Source organism: Cibotium barometz, chromosome 32 (assembly GCF_041138505.1).
Source record: "Cibotium barometz isolate CiBa-2024 chromosome 32, ASM4113850v1, whole genome shotgun sequence".
Taxonomy (NCBI): domain Eukaryota; kingdom Viridiplantae; phylum Streptophyta; class Polypodiopsida; order Cyatheales; family Cibotiaceae; genus Cibotium; species Cibotium barometz.
This window is the reverse complement of record NC_141077.1, coordinates 3,080,278-3,103,536: the sequence shown is the minus strand read 5'-3', so window position 1 is coordinate 3,103,536 and position 23,259 is coordinate 3,080,278. Positions and strand designations below refer to the sequence as shown.

Here is a 23,259-nt window from a genome sequence, read left to right as displayed (position 1 = left end):
TCTAGAACTTTGATGTGAACTTAGGATCTATGTCGCTCACTATTCTTATGGTGGGTAAGCCATGCAGCCTGAAAATCTCCTTGAGGAAGACTCTGGCAACATCCACTGCAGTGTAGGTTTCTTTTACTAGAATCAGATGGGCAACCTTGGTTAGTCTGTCAACTACCACAAAAATGGAGTTGTAACTTGATTGCATTGACGGTAATCCAGTAACAAAATCCATACTAATACATGTCCACTTCATCTCTGTGGAATTTCTAAGGGATGCAGCTTTCCTGGCATCTTAACCCTTTTTGCCTTGACTCTTTGACATGCTAAGCACTGACACACATAATTAAGTACATCCCTTTTGAGTCTTGGTGGCCAGAAGTGAAAGATCCCCGCCCCCTCTACGCAATGAATCCGAGAGTGCTAGCAGCGGAAGTAGCACTTCTAGCATGGGGTAGGACCTCTCACTCGGGGCCTCGCCCACAGATATTCGAACAAGAGACTAATCCCTTGGTTCTTCCAAAACCAAACCCGAAACAACTTCCCTCGCCCAAAAAGCACGGGCGATTCCTCCAGGATATTTTTACTCTAACGTAGTCAAGGTCATCACTAACCAAATTGATCCGACCGAACCTATAAGTCACTTGGTCAGATCAAGGAAGAAACTTGCACTTAGATCATAGAGACCAATGCTTTTTTTGTCATCGAGAGGCACAGCCGTTGATTCTTTTTCATAGAACAATTACTATCCAGGATTTACTTCGTCTATCGTACCGTAACAGAATTGAGTCTCATTTTAGGGATCCACCAGTCCAGCCTAGTCCCATGGGCTAGCCAACTGCCCAACCACTCTAATGATGGGATCCAATTAGAAATTTGGTTAGGTTTTGTCTCGGGTACCAAGGAAAAGAGTTCCCAGTCCCCCTAGCCGGATATTCATGCAAACTTAAAGCTAGTCACACCACTTACACACCCAATATGAAATTTCCTTTTTCATAGATTCAGCTAACTTTTAAAACAATCTTTTAATGAAAGCATAGTATCACTGATCATAATCCTCCAAAATATCCGATTGAATTCTCATTTCCAATCATTCCTTCATCGGTGTACCTATGGCATCATTGGTAACTAGAACGCTCACCACTTGCCCACTCAGGGGCCTTTTCGATAGTTCCTAGCTCATAGTACTTGGCAATATATTCACTTTAATAAAAGAGCCATGGACTCATCCGTTGTTGAGGACCAGCAAGGTCAATCAACCAGATCCATGCCCGATTTTAGAAAACAACTCTTACTCCTTGTTCCAATATCTTCCTCAATGCACGTGTGGGTATCTTTGGCGACCCAGAGCCTGAGCACCTTATGGTCAGCACCCTCTAGGATCCTTCACAAGTCACCTAGCGCTTCACTCATAGGCCGCTTCCTTGGTCCCTCATCCACCACCATACCGGAAGCTCACCATTTAAATCAAACCGAGGCTGGTCAAGACCTCGACCGACCTTGCTACACGCGAGACGTCCTCCGTTGACTCTCCATCAGCTGTTGTAACTTTAATTAGGTATCCACGACCTCATTCACAAGACAGTCAAAATACTTCCCCAGCATTCTTGACATAAAACAGTCATTTAAAAATAGGTCATAAATACAGTTTCTATAACAAACTCTTGTCTTTCCATATTGTTCCACATCAAGCCACATTACTTAATCCACATTAATTTCATATGTATTCCCATTCTCATCACACATTTTCCATCTCATCACATCTTTCTTCATTTATCCTCATCAGATCATCTCATCCACTCGCATCTACCCATATCCACATCTCATCACATCATATTTATTCACATCTCATCACATCATATTTATTCACATCACATATCATCACATCTTCCAGATCATCTCATCCACTCGCATTTACCCATATCCACATCTCATCACATCATATTTATTCACATCACATATCATCCATTCACATCTATCCTAATTTACATCACATCTCATCACATCAATTTCACATCACATCTCATTCATTCACATCCCGATTCACATCTCATCTATTTACATCCCATATTATTCATTCACATTTTGATTCACATGACATCAGATCTTATTCATTCACATCTCGATTCACATCACATCACATCTATTCACGTCCATCATATTCATTTACATCACATCCATTTACATCCATCACATCACATTCATTATATCCATCACATTCATTCTCATCACCATCCCATCCCATACATTCTATCCACATTACATCACATCTATCCACATCATGTCTCATTCATACACATCTCACTCATTCATCCACATCCATCCAATCGTTCACATGTACGACTACCCACATATATCCATATACATCCACATCCACATCCACATCCATTCTTTCATATACACACCACATCCCTTTATATCACATCACATCCTTTCTCATACACATCCACATCCATTCTTTCACATACACATCCACATCCCTTCTTTCGCATACATATCCACATCCATTCTTTTACATACACATCCACATCCATTCTTTCACATACACATCTACATCCACATCCACATCCATGTATTTTCCATCTCACCCTTTCACATATCCTGTCATCTCATTCTCATCTCACATTCTCATCCACATCCATTTACTTCACATCTTATCCCCATTCATTTTCATCACACCACATCCTATCCATGTAATTTTTTGGGTCTTTGGATCGTTTTTTGTTACTTCGCTCTTTTTTCAAATGCAAAGCACTTTGCAAACTTTCTTTTGATTTCATTTTTCATGGAAATCCCCTATTATACCTTATGGGTGGTAAAGTAGCCAGCACTCATGCAAAAACTTTGGGCAAACCATGCTCAAGAAAATCTTGTTACCCTTTCGGTGTGGCTGGCATTGAAGTCCGTCAAAACACTAACTCTCTAGAATATCCTTGCTACACTGAGATGTCTTGGGAGTTGTTCCTGTCAAGCTGAGTCTAGACTCAGCGTCGTTTAACTCCTTGATCGTATAGCAAAATGTGTGAGGCAAGGATATTCAAAGTTATTAGACTTCTTACCACTCCCTCTACATAGAAAACCATAGAACATGATAAAGAATCGGAATTGATTTCCTCAATTAGAATCATGCAGAAACCATGAAAGAATAAGCCATTTAGACTAATATTAATAGAAACACCTTTCCTTGGAAAGGAGCTTTGGATGATGACTTTCATATTCTAGCATCATCATTGGGTTGTGGAAGGTTTTTTTAGCACACTTTCACAAAGAGTTTTAATTTTGCACAAATAATTCAGGGAAAAGAGGCGTGTTACAGAAAGTACACCTGGAGGAGAGAGAGAGAGAGAGAGAGAGAGAGAGAGAGAGAGAGAGAGATATGAACTTGTTGTTCTGATGTTCTACACCTCCTCAAGTCCCTACTACAAGTGTAGCTATTGTTTTTTCTACACTCCTTTCTTTTTGGTTTTCCCTTTCATCCATGATGAGAATCATATGTATTCTTTCCTTTGTCAAGATAGGCTGCGATGCTCCCAATAGTGTTGAAGGAGTATAAATGTAGAAATCCCACACCTCCCATGTCGATTAGACCCGACAGCCCACTAGTTCTTTGATGACTTTGCATGACACACACACACATGTATATATATATATATGTATGTATGTATGTATGTATGTATGTATGTATGTATATATATATATATATATATATATATATATATATATATAGAGAGAGAGAGAGAGAGAGAGAGCTATAGCACCCATGGTTTGAATCAGGGCTGAGAGAGAGAGAGAGAGAGAGAGAGAGAGAGAGAGAGGTAGTTAGCACATGTCTCACCGCCACCACTAGTAAAACCACCACCACATAATGCTCATGAAGAAGTTTTTTGAACACCTAAACATTCATTCCCATTTTCAAAAATGCCTCTTTTACACCCTAAAGAACTACTTATGAAAGTCTTCCAAAAGGATAAAAGTGGTACCACCTATGCATGCTTTGACCCAAATGTGGTGTTGCTTTAAAGATCCATTGCCTAAGTAGGACAAATAAGAGTGACATGAAGGTGAAAAAAGGTTTCTCTTAATGGTCTATAGTTTATATTACACTCTCTAAAGGGTGATTTTTCTCCCAACCCTTCTGATGAGACGAGAGAGAAACCTTCAAATATCGAATGATGGGTTTCCTTTTGATGCATCATGGTGAGAGGAAGATCATAAATGTACAATCATCATGGCGAGAGGAAGATCATAAATGTACAATCATCATGCCACTTACAATAATTCTTGATCAAGCTATGTCTATACTTCAAGAGGCAAAGAAGGGTATTACTTTTTTCTCTTATGCTATATATGCCATACATATTATCATTGTTTTTACCACATGCCAAATATATATGTATATTAGTTTTCCAACAGTAAAGGAGGATTTTTTTCATTTTTCACAATAACTCTTTTCAGCTAGTAAATTACTTATGTAAAGAGAATGTAATGAAAAACGCTATTATTTTCATGTCCGTCTTTCTAAGTAACTCAATTTTTTTAATTTAAAAAATCCATCGACTTCATGTGAAAGAAAATAAACAAAATGAATATCACTATATAATGCTTGTCGATTGGCATAACAGGTTGCCAAGTTGAACTGCAAGTAAGTGTGCAAGTGCATGTAGATCAAAATGTGGCACACTTTCTTGGAGATTCATTTTGTTCTTCAAAGCAGAGCACCATAGACTTGTGAGTTTGATTTTTGTTATACGGAATCTCATATTTTGCTATATTTCATTGCAAACCTTTGTAGATCAGGAATAGTATTATCATCGATCTATTTTATATTATGTTTTTTTCTCTCAAGCTTTTAAATTCACATATACAAGCACTTTTTAGCTATGTATAAAGCCTTTCTTGTGTGGTCCTACATTGTAACATGTTGAGAATGTATCCTATGTAATGGAGGGCATCTTAAGAAGCTTTTAGATGAAGTTTTTCTTGTAATGGTTAAAGAGCGCAAGGGCTGAATTTGTAAAACAAAAAGATCAAACCTAGAATTTGTGCTTCTAGAGAGCATTCCATCTGCATCATGTCCATATAGATACAAATTATTTCCACATGGATCTTTCATTAAACTTAATAAAGCAGCTTGTAAGTATGGGAGTTCTCCAATTAAGGTAGGAACACCAAATGCATGCACTTACTAAAAAAAGTGCATGCTAACTCACATGCTAACTCACATGTGATAACTCTTGTTTATAGCCATTTATATGGTAATGATGTGTGGACATAGGCCCAAATGGGTTGGGGCACATTTTCCCTCTTCATCAGGAAGTTTTTACCCCTGAGCGTGTGTACACACACCCTTATTTAAGCGAGGGTGTGACCTTATCATGTCACTTCACTTGTACTTCACTCATTCTCATCAATCTAGTTTGAGTGTTGTGCTTCCCTCTGCTTGTTTGCTACATATGTGGTATCATAGTAGGTTCTTTTGGAATCATCACCTCCTCCAGCTGCTCCTTTGTTGTCTCAAATTCAGCTATCATCTTAAAGGTATACCCTATAGTATTATGTTAACTACATTAACTATGTTTTAAAAAATTTACACATTTTGGGCCATTTCAGGAGGCTCACTGGCATGGTGTAAGGTTTTTGTAGATATCCCAAGAAGGGAGTGGTGTCAGTTCAAACTATCTTGTTCGATTTTAGGGTTTTTGCACTGCAACAACATACAGTAGGTGTGTAGATAGGGCAGTCATCGTCGCGCTACTCCTTTGTCATCATTACATCTTCAAGCTCATCATCAAAACAACTTTATCAGAGCATCATCATCGTCATCAACTTTTGCATCCCTCCCATTAACATTTCTACACTCTACACACTATCATTTTTCATACACTTTGTAGGTTTCTTTGTCTCATAAGTGATATCTATTGTGCTCATCTCAGTGGGCATTGACAATACCTCTGATTATCGAGATATTCGCATTTTGTGTAGAGATTCGTTATTTGTACACTAAAATAGACGTAAAATTGCCAATCAAGCTTGGAATGCACTTGGTACACTTTATCAGGTACATAATGAGACATGATTGCCTACTTACAAAAGTAATCATAGTCTGAGCATATGAATGAGGGAGACTAAATGGATGAGTTTTTCACAAGGATCGAACATCTTAGATGAGAAACTTGCATGTATTTATGAGGCCTATCTGGATAGTTCATTGGTGTGTATTTTTCTCACAGCTTTACCAGATTCATACCAACGTATTACATCCACACTTTAGCTGATGAAGGATAGCCCCAATGTCCTTACGTTTGATAAGTTGGTTATACTACTCTAACCTTACACTTAACCCTTGAATGTTTTTTGAATGGTTTCATCCATTTAAGTTTTCCTTAATAATATTAATATTTTTAATCCAACATTAACATAAAATAATGTCTAGCTTATTAATTATTCAATAGATCTATATTGATACACTACGGAGACATATTTCACATGCCTAGGTTTCACATGGGCCTTTTAATTCTTAATCATTTCCACATCCTCAATTCCACAATCTTTATTAAATTTTTCCATGGCACCCATATTTCTAAGGTTAAGGTATACCCACACATGTACACACCTGGACGTGTCCATACACACCATGTAAACACATGTACGTGTCCATACACACCTTGTGCACATCTTGCACACATTAATTTGTAAGGATTAATCTATAAAATTTCTAATAATTTTTGGCACTAAGAAAATTATTCATCTTTAGCTTTTTGACTCATACAAAATGCTTGATCTCCCACATGCATACTAGTTCAGTTTTGTCACGATTTCTCTTTTTTGCATCTTACATGACACCCAAGGGTTTGTCCATATTCCCATTGGCAAGCTTTACCACATGGCTTATGCTGCCTAATGAGTGGTGGGCTACCCCAGTCCTCCCAGTAATCCTTGGTGATTATGTTAACACTAACACCACCATTCCAAATTGCAGAGAGACCATAAGGCCTTTGTAAAAGGATAAGTAACATGGTGTACTCAATTTTAGGTTCAACAGTGTGGGCTCATTCCCATTCATCCAGTCAGATAGGTTTCTTGAAATTTGGGAATTCCTTGCAAAAGAGAACTTGTTGGAACTCCTACTTCCAAGGACAAGAAGACCATGAGGTGTGTTATGTCTTGCAGCAGGCAGTATTTGCACTCCCTATGTTCATACTCACTTTGAGGTGGGCTAGGACTTCCTACTAATGTGTAAGGGATGTGCACCAAGGAAGTACCTTAAAAAGGAAGGAGATAAATTCAACGTTGCGAGAAAATGTTACATTGGCTATGATTCCCCATGAAAGTGCAACTTTCACCTCCCATTGAGTCCTTCCTCCCTCACTATATCTAGTGATGTGGGGCTTGGTCAGATTGGTAGAGGCTCTAAAATAGGTTCTATTTGTGGCCTCCGAAGAATGGTTATGGGTTGGATTGGTTCCAGAGGCAAGGGTGATAGATTTTGCACTTATTCCACTGGCATGGTTGGTGAGATTATGGGTGATATGCCACCGGTGGAGTTTACAAGCTATGTGATAGTCCCACTTTGGTGTACTAGAGTTATGCCATAGATATAACACCAGCTCATGTGGTCGGGTTCACACCATGGACCGCCGACCATCGTATGTTATAGTAGGACAGTAATTTCCCATATAGTATGTCCTCTTATCTTTTTATTTTATGGTTATAGAGAAGAGAAGAGAATAGAAGAAAATTCAGCCATCCATCTCTCTTGTATGTCTTGCTCTCTCTTATATGTGTGTGCTTTTTGCAAGGAACTCAAGCTCTCCCTCCCTCTCCCAGAATTCTCTTTATGGTATCAGAGTTGTGGTTCATGTAAGGGATGAGGAGTCATACAAGAGGCAAGAACAAGGCAAGAAAAGGAGCAATACACGAGTAAGTGTATTTCTATCTCTTTCCCCCTTTGATTTTAGAGCAACACCTTTGATAGCTATCAGAGCTACAGGCAGAAAAAAGGAAGTCATGTCTCAAATTGAGGCATCCTCTTGGGTGAAGGAAGAAGACCATAATGTGTGTTGTTAACTTTGTTTACTGAAACTTTGCACATCTTGGGGTGTTTTGAGTGTGTTACGAGTCCTATTTAGACACTGCAAGGTTGTTGTTAGGCATTGTGAAGGAAGAAGGCCATAATGTGTGTTGTTAACTTTGTTTACTGAAACTTTGCACATCTTGGGGTGTTTTGAGTGTGTTACGAGTCCTATTTAGACACTGCAAGGTTGTTGTTAGGCATTGTGGAAAAGTTTTGTTTCAAGATTGATTTTATCCGAACACTAGTTTTCATAAAGAAGAAATGTAAATTAGGTGTGTGCAGACAGTTTATGCACATATCCTAAGTATTAAAGGTGTTGACGGATCTATGGATATGTGATTGGTTCACATACAATGGCATTATAACAAGTTTATAGTATCGCAGGTAATGATTGTTAAAGTTTGCATATTACTATAAAGTGAAGAAGTTAAAAATCCTTACTTATTTCGTGACGTTGAATGATCTTAGCAAACAATACAACCAGTTTCAAACCTCCATTGGATTTTAGAGAACTTTTTTGATTTTCAAGAACGGATTGCTCTCCTCATCCTTGAGGAGAAAAATACTAGGGGAGGTACACCCTCTAGAAATGTGCATGAGCATTCCTTCTACTCATATACAGGTAGAGGTAGAGGCATGTCTTCATCTTAGAGGATGAGATGGTGTCGGTTCGAAAATAAAAACCAGTAGTAGAGCAAGATTAACAAGAAAATCAATCTAAGGCTACCGTAGAGATAGCAAGAGCCCAAGGGGTCAAGGCAGTTGGAAAAAAAATCAGAGTGCAAAAAACATGGAGTGCTATTACTATAGCAAACCAAGGCACATTCCAAAGGACTGGTATAAAAAGAAAAATGGTATTAAAAGTAAAAAGTTGGACAACAAGGAAACTATGCATCATCGAGTAAACACGGTGATGACAAAAGTGAGCAACTATTTGTGATGAAGCACATGCTCAATTCCACGATAGGAGATATATTAGGATCAGGAGAATTTTGGTATACAGATTTTGGTGCTTTTAACCACATGACCAATCATGGTGGTGTGAGTAGTTTGGAGATATGAGAAAATAGAAGAACCACGTTATGTAGAAACATGTGATTATATTATGAAGAACCACTCACACCACCATGACTAGTCATGGTGATGTGAGTGGTTTAGAGATATGAGAAAATAGAAGAACCATGTTATGTGATTATATTATGCAACCCATTTTGTATAATGTTGGTGGAGTGTCATTGTGTATGCATGATGGCAAAATGAAGTACTCGGAAGATGTACTTCATGTTCTAAATATTTCTGTTGGATAGATGGTTGAGCAAGGTCTGCCAAAGTGAGGTTTAATCCTCAAGAATGTTTTGTTTAATGACTCCAAAATTCATTGCCGCTTGGTTGCAAAGGGTAAAAGAAATGGAAGGATGTTTACCTTGGATGTTAACATGCCTGAAGCATCCGTGTTTGTGTATGGGATGGTGTCATTTTGCAGATATTGACATATGGCACAAGTGCATTGGCTCCCAAAATATTATTATAGGTTTGTCAAAGTTTAAGATTAATGGTATGCATAAGGTATGTGAAGCAGGCCAAACATGCTTTCCCACATGAAAAGCACGTCAGTCTAAGGCCATTAGATGTTAGATCTAGTCACTACTTTTCCAATTTTAGTCAAATTTGGACAAAACTACTAAAAATAGAATTTAGACCAAAGTTATCCATTTAAGCCCAAAATTGATATGTGGGGTACCTCAAGGCACAATACAACAAGTGTATACTCATTTTTGCAGCTAACGCCACCTAAGGAGGGAGATTTTGCTAGGTGTGGAAAATGAAATAAAACCCTTTTTTCTGCACCTAGACATAACTATCATTCATGTGCTCCATTTCAAGATCTGTCTAGACTGGATTAGAGTATGGGTCAAGAACTTCTGTTCTAAGAAAAAAGGCGAGTGAGATAGAGCTAGGTGCACAAATTTTACCTTCTTAGGATTTGGGGTTTGTAGAATCACACCAACAGGTCCAAATAGTGCTTGGTTGGATCCTAGGGTAGATGGATATATGGGGGACCGACCAAAACTACAACAATGCAAGCTACACATATTATGTTACATTCATTTGCTGATGATCACACTAGGAAAGTGTGGTTTTGTTTCATGAAGGAGAAAAGTGAGGTGTTTGCAAAATTTCAGAGACCAGCCTTAGTTGAGAAGGAAAAATGTATGCAAATAAAATATATGAGATTAGATGGTAAAAGAAAAACAAAATCAATGAGTTCAGTGATTTCTTGAGAAAGCAGAGAATCAAGCAACAGTTTACATGCAAGTACACTCCGCCACAGAATGGTATTGGTGAAAGGAAAAATAGGCACAATCTAGAAATGGCATGTACACTCCGCTAGAGAATGGTATTATAGAAAGGAAAAATAGACACATTCAAGAAATTTCATGTGCCTTGATGTCTAAAAATTATATGCCAGATTATTTTGGGCTAAAACAATAGCAACTTTTGTTTTCACATGAACAGGACCCCCATTGCAATTGTTCATGATGGCATGATGCCTCAATAGAAGTTTACAAGTATAAAACCAAATGTGTCTCACTTGAAAGTGTTTGGATGTATTGCATATGCGCATGTTCTTGAAGTGAGAAAAAAGTTAGATCCAAAGGCAGAGAAATGTTTCTTCATTAATTATGTTTTGGAGTAGAAAGCTTATAGATGTCGTATAAGACAAGACTTGTTGCCACAAGGGTTGTCCAAAGACATATGGCATTGACTTACACAAGGAGACATTCAACCTAGTTGTGAGAATGGTAACCATGAGAGTTGTTATCACTATGGCTACAACAAAGGGTTGATCTTTACATCAAAAGAAGTATACATGATTCCCACCATGCTATGAGATGCTTTCTTATATGGTGATTTACAAGAAGAAGTATACATGATGCCCACCAAGCTATGAGAGCGATGCACATCTATATTTTGTGTGTAAGGTTACATAAAGCCTTCTATGACTTAAAGCAAGCACCCAGAGCATGGTCAAACAAGATCTAGAAGCAGAAGTTTAAGATAAAAGATTTATGTAAGCTCTATGGTATTTTCTTGTTGGTATAGAGGTGGTGAGATCACCTGATGGCATTTTACTATTATACAAAGGCAGTATGGCTTGGATATATTGTCTAAGTATGGTATGATAGGTTGTAAGCCTAGTTTAGTGCCATTAGAGTAGAGCACTAACCTTTCCACATAGTAGATACAGGTGAGCATTTGAAGAACCCCACTATGTGTAGGCGCATAGTGGGTAGCTCGATCTACATGACCATTACTAGGCTAGACTTGAGCTATGTTGTTGGACTTGTGAGTCAGTTTATGTAGGCCCCTAGGAAGCCACACTTAGATGTGGCTAGATAGATTCTTAGGTACATAAAGTCCACAGCAGCAGAAGCTGAGTATGAAATTTTCTATGAGGCTAGCACAGAGATACATCTACATACATGGGTACACATATGTTGATTAGGCTAGTAGTGTTGTAGATATAGGACACCCAATAGTAGCTTTATGTTTTCTTTTGAAAGTATTTCTATGAGTTAGAGCAGCAAGAAACAACCAACAATTATCTTGTCACTCACAAGTATAGAGGCGGAGGACAAGGGCGCTGCTATGGTAGCTTGTGAGATGTAGCTTAGTTTGAGAAGCTACTTGGTGGTATGGGTAAGCCCTTGGATAGATTCATTGTCATTTATTATGACAACACGACTAACATACAACTGGCTAGTAACCCAGTCTATCATGCTAGTAGGATGAAGCACATTGAGGTGCATTATCACTTTATGAGGTAAAAGGTTCTAGAAGGTGATGTGGATTTAGTATATGTGAGCATAGAGGATCAGGTGGCTGACATCTTCCATAAAGGCACTAGGTATCGAGACGCTCCATAAGTTTAGGAGCTTACTTAGAGTAAAGTGTGTAGAGTTGAGCTTGAGGAGAAGTGTTACGATATCGAGCTCAACTAGTGATGCGGACATTGATGGCCCACATAGGTGATAGCTTCCATACTTATTCCATTAGCATGGTAGGTGAGATTATGGGTGATAGTTTCCACACTTATGCCACTGGGTGTGGTTGGTGATATATTGTCATAGTTTATAGTCTATGTGATAGCCAACTTTGGTGTACTAGAGTTATGGCATGGTTGGTAAGATTCTAGGTGATACTTATGCCACTAGGCATTGTTGGTGATATGTTGCCAAAGGTTTATAGGCTATGTGATAGCCAACTTTGGTGTACTAGAGTTATGGCATAGTTATAGCACCAGCTCATATAGTCGGGTTCACACTATCAACTAACCATTATATGTTATGGTGGTAGTAAAGCACTTTCCCATGTAGTATGTACTCATCTCTTTAGTTTATGGATGAAGAGAAGAGAAGAGAATAGAATAGAAGAAAATTCATCTCTTTAGTTTATGTACTTATGTCTTTAGTTTATGGATGAAGAAAAGAGAAGAGAATAGAAGAAAATTCATACATCCATCTCTCTTGTGTGTCTTTTTCTCTCTTGTACGTGTGTGTTTGCTTGTAAGGAACTCAAGCTCTCTTTCTCCCCCAAATTCTCTTTAGGCATTAAAAGGGACTACATGAATAAATCCTCCTTATATGCTTACAAATTAAGTCTCGTCAAAGTGGTAGGTAGACAGGGGGCGATTGTCACTCTATTGGGACATTCCTTGTAAGCATGGTCGAATCTGCACTTAGCAAGTGCCCTCGTAAGGAAGAACATTAGGATTTGGCATGATATTTGGAGTGCTTGGTCACTCACAAGATTTGGTGTGCAAGGTATTTATAAGGACACTCCGTAAGGTATGGACTTTTGTAGAAAAATCATTGCACCGGTAACTACGTACCATATTATTGAGGTCCCTTAGTCTTTGTTGCACCGTAGATTTAAACAAAGAGGCATAGTCCATGGGTGAAGCCTGTTCAAGATACACCCATATAGGGATCATATTGTAGTTTCTCATATGGGTCTTATTGATTTCATAAGAGTCATAGCTCTCTTATTCCTAGTTCTCTATCTCTATGGGTAGGGTCACCAAGTACTGTTATACTGGTGTGCGGTTCTTGGAGAGGAACCAATTGGAGTGTGATAGTACCAAAGGTGGATATGGCAACTTAGGTGCAAATGGGGTGATCTATACATACTTCTTGATAAAGGGTTTTGAGATAGGTAGGTATTGGAGCTTATATTGGTGGGGCTCTAGCATCTATTGCATGGTGCTGAAGTCCACCCTACTCAATGGACTTGGCACCAACAATGGGTTGTGTCATGGTTCATGCGGCACTGTGCAATGAGCACAAAATTGTTGTTTTCTAGGCCTCAGCATAGGACATTGCATAGTTGTGTGATCCTCGCAGCAAACTACACATCAAATGATATCCCTTGTTGGTGGAAATAGGTGTGGGTGTTCCCACTTGTTGTGCTAGATGAGGTTGCCCTTATGAATAGCCCTACCATATGGTTTAGTAGATTTTCTACCAACTCATCCATACTCATGTCCTTGATTAGGACTCTAGCTAGTCAAGTGCTAGTCATCACGGAAATCCACTAAACCGTTTAGACCAGCAATGGTCGTGCCATTGCTAGTCTAAATGATTTAGCAAATTTCCTTGACTATCACTATGGATGAGTTGGTAAAAATTTGCTAAACCGTTTTAGATCAGCAATGTCCCTACCAACTTTCTCATGCTCATGTCCTTGACTAGGACTCTAGCTATGGGTACCCTTGGCTCATGGATGATGCATCCCCTATTTCTTGGTTTGGGTGGAAGACTTCTACATCCTTGTCTTGCACATTGTCTACCAGGTCTATTGCCTCATGGTGGCAACACTCAAGATAAAGTGTCTAGACTGGTAGAGATGATTGTGAAGCATCTTGCTCTTGAGGATCAATGAGCAACAAATCATCTAGTCTTTTATCATCGGGGTGTTTCATCTCATGTGCAGATACTTGGTTGTTCTAGAAATGTAATTCTACATTGCTTCTCCCTCCTCTTTCTTAAAGTATATTTGTGTAATGGAACTCCATCTAGCTCCACTATGAGAAAGGATCCCACAATGAAGGTGTGTCTTAAAACCTCGTAAGATAGCCTTTTTAAGGGGGTTTAGTGACCTAAACCATTGGCTTGCTTTTCCTTCAAAGAAAAGTCTGAAATGAACAGATCTTGGTGGAACGTATTGTTGATCAAACTTCTCTAGATATTGGATGGAATCTCCAGTTCAATCAAATTTGGTCATCATCCTTGAGATGTGATTAGCTTGATTGTACCCAAGTATAAGCCTCTAGGTCCTATGTTTGTGTCGCAGCTCCCCTCTCCATTTGAAACCTCATCATGTCTTCTGCGTATTCATGTTGCGGGGGTGCATAAGGAGATGGTTGCATAAAACCCTCTATTTTTGGTTGTAGGATCTCTTGCCCTATTGGGCTACTGCACGGTTTGCAATGGCACTTATCCTCCAACAACCTAGCTTTGAGGCTGTAGGCTTTTTGTGGTTACAAGTTATGAGATTGCTCTTATGGATCCCTTTGTGTTGAGGTAGTCCTAAACATTGGGTCTTTACTCTCCTCCCCATTTTTTGTGTTCCGATGGAGAAGAACTAAATCTTAGTTTAATGGTAAAGGCACTCTATAATGAGCTATTGTGAAGAGTGGGACTCCTGCTAGAATTGTGTGTGCTTTCTTGAGGAACAACACTTATCCCTAATGGTACAATAAAAGAGATATATCATAATTACCGTTAACTTAGTTGGTCATGTCTACTTGCGTTAACCCCAGTTCGGGATCGGCACTAAATGATTGTGGCATCCCCCAACATGGTTTGATCACTTCTAAGGGATCGAATGAACCTTGAGTTTCTTAGTCCCGCCCTCGCCCCCTCACTAGAGCTTCGTCCAAAAATAGGGTGGCTTAATGTCCTCTTCATGAAATTTATGGTGTTGCTTACAAATCTAGCTGGTGAATTTGAGGCTTAAAGGACCATGGACGCCTCATGTTTCTAGGGTGTTCCATTGTTCCTCCTCTACTCACATCCATTGTCTCATTTCTTCCCAAAGCTCCTTGCTTGAGATGGATCCGAAGGAATCTAGCCTTCTTAATAGGAGAGCACTTCTTGGGATCAAAGTCTTGGTGGGTTTAAAAAAGTGTGTGGTTTGATGCATCATAGTTTTGACTATATTATCAAATCGGGTTCGCATTAAAGCTCTTTAGTACATCTAGAGTAGGTCTTTTAGTGCTCCTAGATTAGGTCTCAAAATATTTGTTTTTGTTCGGTTCACATCTGTAGGCTCACATGTGTAGGATCAAGTGTCCAGGTTCATGCTCTAGACGCATGTCTATACGTGTCCAGGTTCACAAATGTAGGCTCACACCTCTCTACTAGCTCACATGTCAAGATCTAAGTATTCATGTTTAGGTTTCTAGGCTCACATTTTTAGGGTCACATTTGTAGGCTTACATCTTCTTTCTATATATGAACTAGGCTCACGTACTTTTCTTTTATGAAATAATCCTACCTAGGCTATAAATTTTTAGGAACTGGGCCAATGATAGCATTGGTGTGCACTCATTGGGTATAATTATACTTTAATTGGGTGATAATTATGTTTTAATTGGGTGAAAATTATGCTTTAATTGGGTGAAAATGATACTTGTGAAGATATCATTGCAAAAGTATTGGTGTGTATGATTAAAAGTATGTATCTTCTCTTAAACTTAGGTTTTATTCTTTCTTTTATTAGAGATAAACTTAAGTTACGATGTCAAGAATATTCATTTTGAACATGGAGGCTTCTCTTCTGAAGAGGAATAACTGTGTGGGTGAACTACCCATGTCAATGTCTGACTATGGTAGACTAACAGTATTCATATCCATGTACTCAATTCTGATTTCCTTAAGAATCTCTTTTTCATTAATTGGAATAATGTTATAAAAGTCATTATGGTTTCAAAAATATTACAATGATATCTTCGCACAATTGTTATTTGTGTGAAGATATCATTGCAAAAGGGTTGATGTGTGTGAATAAAAGTATTTGTGTTCTCTTAAACTTAGGATTTGTTATTTCTTATTAGAGATAAACTTAAGTTATGATGTCAAGAATATTCATTTTGAACATAAAGGCTTCTCTTTTGAAAAGGAATAACTGTGTGGGTGAGTTAAAGAGGAAAAATGAATATTACAAACGCTATGAGAATCTCTTTTTCATTGATTGAAATAATATTGTAAAGGTCATTATGGTTTCATAAATATTGCAATGATATCTTTGCACAATTGTTAGTGTAAAATCTAACAGTACGGAATGGAACCAAAGTCGTCCTTGACAAGTTGTTACGCGAGTATAGCAAGGAAATTCTCATTCGTGTCGTGAAAAGAAGCAATTCTAGGGTCTATAGCCATGCCTGACTTGGGTCCTCCAGTTTGGCTTGGGTGAGGGCTTGGGTGAGGTCACAAGAAGCAGCTAGGCGTGGTGGTGAATCGGACTCGCCACCAAGGCACACAATGAGTGATAAATAAAAAGCAATACATTAGTTCGGGGTGGGCTATGAGACCTTAATACAATAGGGGTCAAAACAAACCTGAAATGAAACAGTCCTCTCATTCATGAAACGTCCATCATTCTCCAACTGCATGCATCTTTTTTATCCAACGTCGATGATGATGGCCGTCACGATCTAGTCTTCTAGCGTCAAGCACAACAAGCTTCTGCAATTCATCTAGGGGAACACCGAGAGACCTTTTGTGCAAGGACTCGACGCTAGAAGACCAGATTGCTACGGCCATCATCATCGACGTTGGAAAAAAACAGATGCATGCAGTGCATTTGGAGAATGATGGACGTTTCATGAATGAGAGAGAACCATTTCATTTCAAGGTTTTTTTTACCCCTATTGTATTAAGGTCTCACAGTCCACCCCGAACTAATGTATTGATTTTTATTTATCACTCATTGTGTACCCGTATTGAGAGGCCCTCAGGCAAAGCGACCCCAGAAGTTGGGCTCCCTAGTGGCAAGGTTAACCCTATTATCCATGTGTCATGGAGTAGAACAAGAAGAGCGTAGTGGTCTATGTATTGGCTTACAGCTGGGTAGACCAAATTAGTCCGTTGTGCTTTCCTTTTCTAGTATAATTTAAACTAAAATCCTTGTTAGAACCTTACATGATATAGCATACTTACATGACCATGATGTACAAGATATAGCATACTTACATGACCATGATGTAGAAGATATATAGCATACTTGCATTGTTGGTTTGATTTTCTGCCTAAACAATGAAAAGCAATGCTATCTATGTTTCTAAAGTTGTGTTCCCCATGCTATGAAATACTTCCATTGGGTTTCATAACGAAATTCCAGGACCCAAAACCCACACATACCAAGTGGTCATGGATAGGACGGCAGGTGCCTCACAGCCCCTATAATACCTTTGGTAAGACATCATTCATAGAAGGGACATGGCATAGGTTTAAGGAGGACATGAAGTCAAGTTGCGGGTCTTCAGCTCCGGTCTTGGCTTTACGGAAAACTTAGGATGCTGGGAGGGATGAATCAAAACTTGATCAACGGGATGCTCAGGACACTAGCGGTGCCGAAAAAACTGCTTGGGAAGGTGAATGCCTTTGATATGTCTCACGAGGAAGAATTTAATAAGAAGTTGGAAGAGCAAGTAACTACAGAAGATGTGGATGTGAAGTCAGATGATGTCATAAGTTGTGCGCGTTGGATGCTAGTAAGTCTAGGTGGATGGTCAAGCTCTAGCTAGGGCAAGAGTGTTGCTACAGGTTCCACAGGAGAGATCCTTCATAGGAGCAATCATGCCATCTATGACAAGGTAATACAGAAATACAGAGTCCGAGCTAAGTTAGTGGATAAGGGAGGGCACAAATTCTTACACTTTGAGAATGGGGATGTGATTAAAGGAAGCTGATTTTTTGGGAAGGGAATAATGTGAAGAGATCTCAGCTATTATTGGCATCTTTGTTGCTTGTGAAAGGGTTTAACTACCTTGAAGAGTAAATACGCATTGGATGTGTCATGCTTCACTGTGTGGGCTCAGATACATTTTTTGCACAGTTGGTAAGACAATGAAAATCTTCAAAAGATTGGTGAAGGATGAGTTTATTATCAAAATCATTCAAGAACAATGTGGCATACATAAAATTCCAAAATGATGGCAATCCTTAAATTTCCTTGACAGAACCTATAACTAATATCAAAATCATTCAAGAACTAAGTTGTTCCAAAATGATTGCAATCCTTAAATTTCCCTCCAAATGATTGACCAAAAGTGATGCACATAAATAATACCCTTGATATAAACTTATAAACTATTGCCCACAACACATCCAAGCTTAACATTGTTTTCCAAAAGCATGAGATTATCATGTTTAAGCTAATCTAGCAATAGGTATCACGTTTGCATGAAAAAAACTTACAAGATACAGGGCACGATGATGACTCACAAAGTATGGGGCTTACTTTGTCAACGATCAAGCCATCACATTGAGCCCTCCATCACAATGTTAAACAAAAAGTTCACTTTGTCCTCTCAAAGCCCAAGTGATTCCCTTGTCTGCTGACAAATTGTTATTCTTGTAAGAAGACATGACGCAAATTGCATATACAAGAACACAGTATGTAATGTACAAAGAGCCTTAAAACAAATGCAAGGTTTTAAAGCTTCCAAGGCACTATGTCTATCTTGAGAGCCTTCATGGCAAAATGTCTTTGCTGAGAAGGCATAACTTAGAATGGAGTAGGTATGCATTAATCTTATCTCACCATGAATGAGATAGCTTACAGAACACTGCAGCTTATCTTTCTCCCAACAGGACTGCGCCTCTAACAGATCCCACACCCATGGACTTATCCCCAATAGCCTCGCCCTCTCTAGAAGCCTTGTCAGAGTGGTTGCATCTCTACCCTGTTCCTCTTCCGCTTGAATCTGCAGGAGGATTTTTTCTTTCACCTTCTTGATGTACACAGGCTGTGCACAACTGGGGCTGAAGAAACGGATGGTTCACAAGCTCTGGAATCCGCAGCCGATCCTCACGATTATATGCAAGGCATTTCTTCATGATGTCAAGAAGATGAGGGTTCAACACCGGTGGAAAGTTTATCTTGTGCTTTGGATTGGCCACCTCCTGGATTTTCGCATGCAGCGCGGTGATGTGAGCAAAGGGTGTCTTCCCATACACCATTTGATACAAGATGCACCCGAGGGCCCAAATATCAGATGGGCGGCCACATTTGATAATGTTGCCATGTTCGTCTTTCTCATTCATCAAGAAGGCCTCTGGAGACATGTAATTGAGAGTACCCACCTGCAAAAATTATTGAAACAATAAAGTTTTCTCATTCATTAACGCAACTGCAAAAATAATTAAAACAAAAAAAGCTGATCATAGTGAACACCAAGTAGTGAGAAAGTCTACCAACTAAACAGTATTCCAGCTTACCTGTGCATCCCTTTCAATGTTTGTAGTATCACCCTGAATAGATTTGGCGATCCCAAAGTCAATCAATTTGAGCACCCCCTTCACAAGAAGAAAATTCGCAGGCTTCAAGTCTGCATGCATGATACGCTCCTCATGGACGGTGTTTACTGCCTCAATTATTTGCTGCAAACGAGAGGGGCCGACCGAAACAGAAAATCTTAGAAAATCGATGCCATCCTGCAGTAATAGAATTTTTACTGTACAAGTACATCACTTCAAACAAGGAGGTGTGATATCCATGTTCAATTATCCAGGTTGGCAGTGTACCTCTGAAACACAATTGGGTTCTTCAAGGTGTACAATGATACTAAAAAAATGCATGTGTTTTGATGATTCAAAAAAGAAGGGCCGCACTGTACATGCATTTGGATACAATTTTTCTCAACCAAGAATGCTCACCCGCCAGTAGAATCGTAACCAGGTTTCGTCTACGTTGTTATCCCCTTGCGATTTTTCTTTCAGCTTATCCTGGAGCATAGTTGCCAAGTCAACTTCCCCATACTCCAGCACCATGTAGATGTTTGCATCATGTCTAATGATATGGGAGCTTTCTACTACATCAGAAAACAGCTTCTTATCTGTAACCTGACACGAAGACCCATGCATTGAAAACATAGATAAGCCATATGATCTACGCAGAAGCAGCTCCCACCAAAAGAGCAGAAAACTTTGATAAATCAGCTGCTTCACGATACCTCATAATCAATCAACCGTATGATATACCGTTTCCCTTGCAGCCTAGTGAGAAGCTCGATTTCCTGATAAAATCCACAAGCTGTGTTATAGTCACGGCCCTTCAGTTTAATGCGCTTGAGGGCATAAATGTTGCCGTCTCGATCTATCACCTTGTACACTTCGCTGCTTCCACCTCGTCCGATTTTCTTCAATTTTTGATACTTTCTACCATTCACCCAGACAAGGTTGTCATTTTCTCCCTGCTTTTTAAGCTGCAAATTGCCATCTTCTGCATTGACAACCTTTTTCTCTGGCAAATACAGATTCTGTATCAGCTTACCAGCCCCTGCATCAGACGTGGGAATGTCATTTTGAGATGCTCTGACTTGCCTTGCTTTCATCACCCCATTTTCCACAAAATCTGCTTTGACAGGAGAGTGACTTTCTTCCCTTTTAACTAATCTTGCTTGCTCCTTGGATGCTAGAGAAACATGATTACCTTGAGATGGCTTCAAGATGCCACTAGCTAGACAAGGGCTAAGTTTTATCAAAGGCTGCATGTTTCGTGGGCTTGAAGGTGGAACACTCTCTTCTGTAAAGGAAGTTGCTAATGGTGCTGAAGCTGTCCTTATTGTAATAGAACAAGCAGTGGCCAACGGTATGGATGTTACAGGTAAAGATGGACATGCAGCTGATGCAGCAACCTGGACATTAGGTACATAGTGCTTTGCATCCAAAATAAAGGATCCATGGACATTTTTATTTGAATGCACAGTTTCCCTCTTTAACTCGGCATTCTCTGGTACAGAAGGTGGTTGCGTATCATCATGGCAGTGGCTATCAGCTATAGCAAGACAGTTCATAGAGGACGACAGCTCTTTAACGGATGCCAACACCACCCCCCTCTGGTTTGCGTCAACCAAAACAGAACCTGCCTTTAGATCCCGCAATTCCGAATAATTAGCCACCAACACACAAGATTTAGAATCATCTTGCTTTGTTGGCACCTCAGAAAGACTTCCTTGTCTTTCTCTATTTGTGTGTACAGATGGAGCGCCATTGCTCTGACAACTTGATAAGGAAGCAAGCTGCAAAGGTTGTGAAATGCTCATAGTGTCAGTCGGGGTTAACATCTCATTATCTGCTTGATGGTCAGCCTGCACACAGCCCATTGGTTCTTCTGCTCTAGAAGATGCCATGGGGTCAGTAATGCTGACCTCATGCGAATGTTCTTTTGTCATGAAACCATCCTGAGAAAGCTGAAAGGGCTGAGGTGCATCACCTGGAGGTGCACGAACTCTAGGCTTTGCAGATTGTTTTACTAGCAGAGAACCGATTTTCCTACTACTCGGTGCATTTTGCAGCTTATTGGATACTTGCAGTCGCCTCTTCTCCGCACTCCTGTCAGATGCCTGCTTCCTAGGTTCTCGTCTGCGATAATCACAACGTGGATTGATGTTCTCCTTGTCTTGAATACCAAGAAGCTCCTTAGCTGAGTCAATTGCCTTCCTATTTCTTACATCTGCACCTAGGTCGAAGCTGCTCCTTATATTAAGGCAAGGTCGCCCCTCTGCCTGCCTTGCTTGAGTGCGTTCCCGACAACTTGGAGCATCCCTATCCGCTTTCCTCTTTCTCGCTTCTGTAGAATCCACTGGGGGCAAGGTTTTCTTTCCTGCAACAACCAAACCATGGCCCCTATCTGCCTCCTCTTTAGATGGAGGAGAATCATTCTTGCTGTCTGTATCTTCTACAGGACTGCTGCCTCGGCCATGGTCATAACATGGAACTCGCCGCGGCAACCCTAACCCGTTACAACATCCACAGACATTGATGATACATTTCATGTAAAATTCAGATCCGGACCCTAACATCCACAGTTATCAACCCTAACCCTATCATTCACAGACATTGATGAAGCATTTCCGTTCAAATACAAAACCTAATTACAAGTTCAATATGCCTAAAAGAGGCACAATGATAACCCTAGTAATCGTAAAAGAAGCCAGGTTTTGGTACCGTGTTTTTTCATATTCAAACCGTAAACCGAATAATCATAGCGGAGTCGGCGATGAGTTTCATTCAAATGCAAACCCTAACCGGAGAAAACACGCAGGGGCCACGCATCTATGAAAAACCCTAAACCTAACCTTAACCCTCAGTCAGACTCACAAGTAGACGCAGAGTGAAGGAGTCCAGGAGATCCAGGCCCATACCTAGAGAAGCCAACCTGTTGATGCGATCAAGGTCCAGCTGAATTTTTGGTGTCCCATTCATGCATCGTTCCAGGAGGCTAGAAAGCTTCTCTTCTGAGGCGAGCGCCATCGCGGCCGCATCTTTAAAGGCAGGTTTGGGCAAAAGTAATCGATCTACGGAGAGCTATGGCAGCAAGGTAAGGGCTGGGATGGGGCAAAGGATGCAGAAAGCAAGTTAAGGCCACCATAGCGACGAAGAAGGAGACTAGGCGGGCAACCAGACATTCAAAAGTTTCTGACCGTTTCAAAGAGACGGTATACACGCAGGCGGCAGGCTTCACACATGTCCGCCGAGATGTGTGGCCCAGCAAACGAGATCTGATTGTAGCCGTTGGCCATAAGCTTTCTAAATCCTACATGGCATGCTGACTTACAAACGATTTGAAGCAAACATGTCCAGCCTTTCCAAGCCGGTGCACCCAGTGTCCATCCAAGTATCCAAAAAGTTCATTGTGGGCTCCAGAGGTTTAAGCGTCAATGTCAAAACACGGATGATTGGACCACTATCCAAAAAAGTTCATTGTGGGCTCCACAGGTTTAAGCATCAATGTTGAACTCTTGTAACCACATGGCACCCCAAATCTTGTCATTGAGGGAAGAAAAACTCTAGTTAAAAATGGAGGCTGCACACAAGTTCATCTACGCGAATACTGAAAATCAAAATAAATGCCCCCCCAAATGTGGCATTCAACTTGGTGTAGTGAACCCTACATTTACGACGACT

The 23,259-nt window shown here is 39.9% G+C and overlaps 1 protein-coding gene across 1 annotated transcript; it reads right to left on the bottom strand.

Annotated features, from left to right (window-relative positions):
- Positions 1-18,684: 18,684 nt before the first annotated feature.
- On the bottom strand, positions 18,685-22,743 carry LOC147619739 (uncharacterized). Its single transcript, XM_086825570.1, has 5 exons — positions 22,497-22,743; positions 20,304-22,084; positions 20,008-20,193; positions 19,570-19,731; positions 18,685-19,434 (listed from the first exon to the last, which is right to left on the bottom strand). The coding sequence occupies exons 1-5, from the start codon at positions 22,603-22,605 to the stop codon at positions 19,030-19,032; spliced, it is 2,643 nt and encodes an 880-aa protein (XP_086681696.1). The 5' UTR covers positions 22,606-22,743; the 3' UTR covers positions 18,685-19,029.
- Between the last annotated feature and the right edge of the window lie 516 nt (positions 22,744-23,259).

Coding starts and splice junctions, on each gene's coding strand:
- LOC147619739 (XM_086825570.1), bottom strand. CDS start 22,605: ATGGCGCTCGCCTCAGAAGAGAAGCTTTCTAGCCTCCTGGAACGATGC. Junction 20,194..20,303: donor TACGGTTGATTGATTATGAG/GTATCGTGAAGC, acceptor TCTTCGTGTCAG/GTTACAGATAAGAAGCTGTT. Junction 19,435..19,569: donor ACATTGAAAGGGATGCACAG/GTAAGCTGGAAT, acceptor TAATTTTTGCAG/GTGGGTACTCTCAATTACAT.